The following is a 6482-nucleotide window of genomic DNA, read 5'->3' as shown; positions in this document are numbered from 1 at the left end:
AATCCAAGTAGTTTTCCCTTCTTTTCATCTTTCTTATTTGTATTATGTTGCCTTTGGTTGAACAATGAGAGGAATTGTAGAGAGGAAAAGGAAAGGAAAAAAATAAATGAATTCTTTTTTTTTTAACAATTTTTTAAAAATTTTTGATCTAAACACAAGTGTAAAATTTGCCCTTTAAATTTGGTTCAATTTCAAGCAAAGCTAAAAGTGAATAATCAAAAACTAAAAGTTAAGATCATGCATCCCTCTATTACCTAATAATCAAATTTTTTCAATTTATGTAAATTATTTATTCCTTATGAGTGGTAAGAAAAAGCTACACAACTGCTATAGCACAAAATAAAAAATATAAAAAACTATAAGAATCTTTATAAGCTGCCCTATTTTTAAAAAAAATTTACTGATAGCAATGGGCTGGGCTGATTTTTTTTAGTAGGGGTAAGCCGTTAGTTTTATACTAAAAAAGAAAGAAAAAGAAAAAAAATATAGAGAACTATTACAATGATCCTTAAGACACAGTTTGAGAATTGACACAATTATATGGAAGCAACAACCAAGCTAAGGCCTCTGACAAAACTAAACACCTAGCCTAAAAAAGATAACAACCCCACTACGTAGCTCGAAAAAGAAGAGCTCGAAAGGCCCGAATGAGCTGACAAGGCATCCTCCTGTATTTCGCCCAATTGTCCACAGTTGCGTCAAACCCATGCCTTCGATTTCCAAAAAAAAGAAAAGAAGAGAGAGTAGAGAGAGAGGACGACGAAACTGTTGTGGGCGACCTAGCGAAACTGGTCCAGCTATGTGCTGCCGCTGAGCACTGACCTAGGGGCTGCCGTTGACCACCAACATGGGTGCTGTTGTTGACCATCGACCTAGTTGGCCACTGACGACCACCGAAAATCTCCCTTTGTCATTCCTTATTCGTGAATCGCCGATCGCCATTCGTGAACTCTTTGCATGATCAGTGGCAGAGCCAGAAAATTAGTTTAGAGGAGGCACTTATTAATTATAATTTTTTATTTAAAAAAAATTCTTGAGCAACATTAAGATAATAATCATTTTATGAGATAAATTTAAACATAAAAAATTACATATTCATTATTAATAAGAACAAATCAAAATTCTATAATAGTGTGAAATAGCTCGGTGTGAGATGATGATGTAAGTTTGCAATTTTAGCACAAAAAATTATGAATCAAAATTCCTAATTTTAAAAAATAAAAACACATCATTTACGGCACAAATTATTATAAAATCTATTTAATTTTTATTTGATAGGAAAATATTAAAAAGATGACATTGCTTAAAAATGATGTGTTTTGAATGAAAATTATTAAAAAGTCTTAGAGTACCATATGGCGTTACGTATGTGATGCTCAAAGCATACAAAATTGCAAACCACGCTAAGTGGTATCTCAACTACTTGAAAATAATGAGTTCATTATATCAAATCTATAATATTTTTCGCTACACTATTGATTTAAACTACTAAATAAATAATATCACATAATGTTTCCAAAGTATCAAATAATTACTTGTTGTGAACAATATAACAAATCATTAACCATAGAACATGTTAAGGAAAAAAAAAAATACATTTTATACATGACAATAACAAAAAAATTACAAAATTGCAAAATTGAGGGGGGGCACGTGACCCCCCTCGGCCTATGCTACCTCCGCCCCTGGCCACATCTGCTCCAGGGGGATCACGTGCCCCCCTGGTTTTGGAATCTTTATTTTATTTTATTTTTTTTTTTGCAAATATAAAGAAAAAGACTTAAATAAAAAAATTATAAAATATTATTTAGATTGAAATATCAATGACATTTTTAAAATTATGAGAATAATAGTGGTTGTTTTTTTTTATTGAAAATAAAGATATTACGATAAGTTATATTATTATTTATGAAAATTTCAATACAATGGCGATGTCCATCATTATTAACATGCAATTATAATTAAACTCAATGAATATGAAATTTATTGAATTGTTAGTTACATTTGACATTTGGGATTCATCCTCTATGTGTTTCTTTACTATTAGTTGGTGATATCATATGTCAATGATGACATAGTATGACTATTATATTGAATTTTTACTGAAATTTTGTATAAAAAAAATACTTTATCATTATATAATTTATTTTAAAACTTATATCAATAACTTTTTTTTTTATATTGTCTATGATATACTAGTTACAAATAATATACATATATATATATATATATATATTTTCTTGAAGTTAATCATAAAAATTTATGGGAAATATTTTTGTAAAATTTTTTAATGTTGTGATTAATAAGTGCCCCCTCTGATTTAATTTCTTGGCTTCGCCCACTGTGCATGATGGGTTTGTTTTTCTCTTCAACTCCTTTACCCTCTTCTGTAATATGTATATGTATATGTATGTGTATATATATATATATATATATATGCCTATGAAATGTTAGAATATAAATCCCTCGATTTTATGTTCTGGAGGTGTTCGATGATTTGCTTGTGCTGAAATAGTGCAGTAATAATTTGGGTTTAGTTAATGTTTACAAAGATCCTAAATTTTAAACTTACTGTAAAGAATTTCCATGACAAAAACAATAATGAAAGAATTTGAATCAATCTTTATGTTAAAGGAATTTGAATCAATCTTTATTAGTGAAGGCTGGTGTTCTACAAAAAGAATTTTTTTTTTCTCTCTTTCTCAGGGAAATGAAGTTTTGGGTTTTGTTTTGATCTTCATAATCTCTAAATTAAGAATTGGGTTTTTAGTTTTATGTGAAAAAGTGAGGTCAATGAGGTTTGTTCACTTGAAATCTTGTTTCAGAAATGGACAAAAGAAAGAAAGAAAATAGTTTCTTATTTGAATAAAGGTGTAGAGGTTTTGATCCAATTATTGGTGGAAAAGCCTCTTCTACTTTTCAGACTTCCTCTGATATTAGTTGTTTGGGTTATTGAGAAATGACTGTGGATATATTTGATATAGTGATTGTGGATATATTTTTCTCAATGCCTCACTCTTTCAAGGATTTTAGAATGACTTCATGTAGAGCAGCTTGTGATTGATGACCAACACAAGTGAAATTAAGAATCCACTTTTGCATCTCCCAATTACCATCAAGGAAATAAGCTGTTAGGCACAAATAATTGGAACCACTCTTGAAATTATAATCTCTTAATGAATATTAGGCCATTATGACATTCAGTTATAATCTCTTCAATCAATCTTTATGTTAAAGGAATTTGAATCCTTTTATTAATGAAGGCTGGTGTTCTCCAGCACCTTTCAATCCTTGTATTGTTGATACGCTCTAAGAGTGGATATTGTATATTCTTTCTCAATTACTATTCTATTTCAGCTTGAAGCTATAATGGATATTGATTCAAACAATAATTCATTCAATGGGAGTGAAGAAGTTGAAAAACAAGAGAACAATCCTTCATTAAATGAGAGTGGTGAAGTTGAAGAACCTAAGAAGGGGATGTATTTTACGTCAAAGCAAGAAGTGTATGCATTTTATGCAAAATATGCGAAACACCTTGGATTTTCCATAGCTTATAGAATACAAAATATTAGAGATGATGGGAAAGTAAAATACTTTGAAATTGAATGTACTCGGGCGCGGAAGAGAACAAAAGATCAGAAGTAAATCCCCTGAAACCATCTTTGTTATAAAAAATTGATTGTAAAGCAAAGGTAAGAGTCAATCTACAAAAGGATAGAAGATATAAGTTAACTACAGTTGTACTTGAGCATACTAATGATTTGATTCCTAGTGACTCACGACATTTTGCAATGAATAAGAGGATTTTTACTCTTGTGAAGAGAAGACTAGAAGTAAACGATGCAGTAGGGATTGGGGTGGCTAGGAATTTTAATTCTATAGTCGTTGAAGTAAGGGGATATGAGGCACTAACATTTGATGAACAAGATGCAAGGAATCATATTGAGAATGCTAAAAGATTGAGACTTGGGGTAGGAGATGCCGAATCAGTTACACTTTACTTTCATAAAATGCAACAACAAAATTTGAACTTCTTTTCGACAATTGACATTGATAAAGATGGTCGCATGCAAAACTTGTTTTGGGCGAATGCAAGGAGTATGATGTCTTATAAAGCATTTGGGGATGTTGTCTCATTTGACACAACCTATTTGACAAATAAATATGATATATCGTTTGCTCCGTTTGTAGGAGTTAATCACCATGGACAGTCAATTTTGTTTAGTTGTGGGTTGTTATGTAATGAGAACACTGAGACATTTGTTTGGTTATTCAGGGAATGGTTAAGTTACATGTTAGATACTCTCCCAAAATCTATAAAAACTGACCAATGTAGAGCTATGCAAAATGCCATAGAAATTGTCTTCTCACAGGCCTGACATCATTGGTGCTTATTGTCATGACCCAAACCCGTTCCTATAGGTTTAGCGTCGTAACCGATCAGTAATCCTAGGATTACCTAAGGCCTCTGAACAGATTAAGCAAAAGTAAATGGGCCAGCGGAAGCAAATAACAAAATACGATGTCCATAAAGCTGCGTAGACATACATGGGACAAAAAACTTCAAACTTTTATACAAATACGTGACGTCATAATTACATTGGTCTTACGTCACCACATTACAAATAGACCAAAAGTCAAGTTCAAACTTAAACAAAAAAGAAATCAAAAGTCATAAAAAAGTCCATAAAACTTGACCACATCTTAGTTCAGGAACCTCCTAGGGAGGCACTATGGTTGGCTGACCAAAACAACTCTCCAGGCAGCAGCTTAGGCCTGGTCACGCGTCTGCTCACCTATATACATAAATAATACAGTGAGCTAGAGCCCAATGAATAATAACAAAGTAAAGACTTTAAATGAATGATGTCCAAAACAAATTCAGAAATCAGAATTCAGATTCAGAAACAGAGTCATATTCATATTCATACTCATGTTCAGAGTTCACTTATCCCATATAATCATACGTGGTACATCCATTAGCGCTAACAAATCCGATGACCCATATTTGGGATGGCTATAAAGGTATTTCGATGACTCATGTGCACAGAGATGTTTCATATGACTCATAAAGGCATTCTGATGACCTATAAAAGGATGCATATCATATGATGCTAAAGATGCCACGAATACATTTCAGAAACTTAGATAATCATCCATTTATACAAAACATAGCATTTCAGGAAACTGGTCATTTCATATCATAATGTTCAGAAAATATTTAGCATTGAACATAGCTTTACAAAATTATTACTCACAAATGGCTCCAATAGCAGAACAGATAAAGCAAACGGATCAGATAGTCTATAGCTCGTGACCTACACAAACGCATAACAGGTACACATTGACATGCACGCTCAGAAAATACCTAACTTCTTTCTTTCTACCTTGGTGTGTTTCTAATCCTTATCCTCATTATTGTGTCTTAATTAAGGCTTAGGAATGTCTAGGATGCAACGAAGATGCCAAAATGTAACTTAAAACACTTAATCAAATTTTAAAAAACAAGGCAGTCCGCTCGAGGAGCGGTCTCCAAATTCTACAAAAGTACTTGTTGCATGATTTTTATGCTCGACAGAAGCTTAACGGTCGCTCGAGCCAAAAACTGAGTAAACAAGGTCTCTACTCGAGCGTAACTTAGGTTGCTCGAGCGGTCTATAAAATTCTGTAAAACTTCTGAAAGCACTCGTTTTACGCTCGAGTGCAACTTCCTACGCTCAAGCGGAGGATCAAAAATAAGGGTGTTCGTTCGAGCGCAGGCTCTGCCGCTCGAGCCAACCCCCAAACTCTACAAAAGTACTAGGAGCTCGTATTCTTCGCTCGAGTACAGAATCCACCACTCGAGTGAATGATGCAAATTCTAGAATTTCCTAATTGCCGATTCAGGTTCAAAATCCATTTTCAAAGCATCAAAACATATCCTTTTGCAAAATTTAGTAAAACATTGAAAAACTCATAGTACATGATGAATTACAAACCATTTCGCAAAATCAAGCCCAAAAGCTTTGCCAATTATACCAAAACCAAACTTAAAACTTGAAAACATAACATGCATGCAGTAAATTGAATTCAAAGCCTCCAAATTATAATCAAATGAGATGTTTAGTTCAAAAATATGTTAAATTCTCAAACCCAAGGCCAAAAACAAACATGCATGTGGAAATTCTTAGACAAACAACTTCAAAACTTCATGATATGCATATGCATGCATGAATGTTCTTCTTTCCTACCCTTTTAAGCTCAATTCATGTATTATTCAACTTAATTCCCTTGAATTCACATGCTAACTAACTCAATGCCATAAATCAAAAGTTAAATTCTTGCCTAAAGTTCTCAATTCTTTGAATTCTAGGAATTTCTAGCACAATTCTTCCAATTTCCTTCAATTGTCTAGCAATCCTTCTATTTTCTTTTCCTTTAGCCTCAAGCTCTTCCTTTCCCTCTCTTCTCATGTTTTGATGTCAAAAGATGATGAAGTG

General features: G+C 32.7%; 1 protein-coding gene across 1 annotated transcript; it reads left to right on the top strand.

Annotated features, from left to right (window-relative positions):
• Window positions 1-3369: 3369 nt before the first annotated feature.
• Window positions 3370-4382, top strand: LOC145802144 (protein FAR1-RELATED SEQUENCE 5-like). Its single transcript, XM_082894810.1, has 2 exons — window positions 3370-3588; window positions 3696-4382. Exons 1-2 carry the CDS (start codon window positions 3370-3372, stop codon window positions 4380-4382), a joined length of 906 nt encoding a protein of 301 aa, XP_082750936.1.
• Window positions 4383-6482: the final 2100 nt, after the last annotated feature.

Source organism: Camellia sinensis, chromosome 11 (genome assembly GCF_055761805.1).
Source record: "Camellia sinensis isolate YWXY chromosome 11, ASM5576180v1, whole genome shotgun sequence".
Classification (NCBI taxonomy): domain Eukaryota; kingdom Viridiplantae; phylum Streptophyta; class Magnoliopsida; order Ericales; family Theaceae; genus Camellia; species Camellia sinensis.
This window is presented reverse-complemented; position numbering and strand designations above follow the sequence as displayed.

Bases quoted from the DNA above. Each gene is read 5' to 3' on its own strand.
- LOC145802144 (XM_082894810.1), top strand. From the start codon at position 3,370: ATGGATATTGATTCAAACAATAATTCATTCAATGGGAGTGAAGAAGTT. The intron at 3,589-3,695 runs GTAAAATACTTT...TGTAAAGCAAAG, and splicing joins ATATTAGAGATGATGGGAAA to GTAAGAGTCAATCTACAAAA.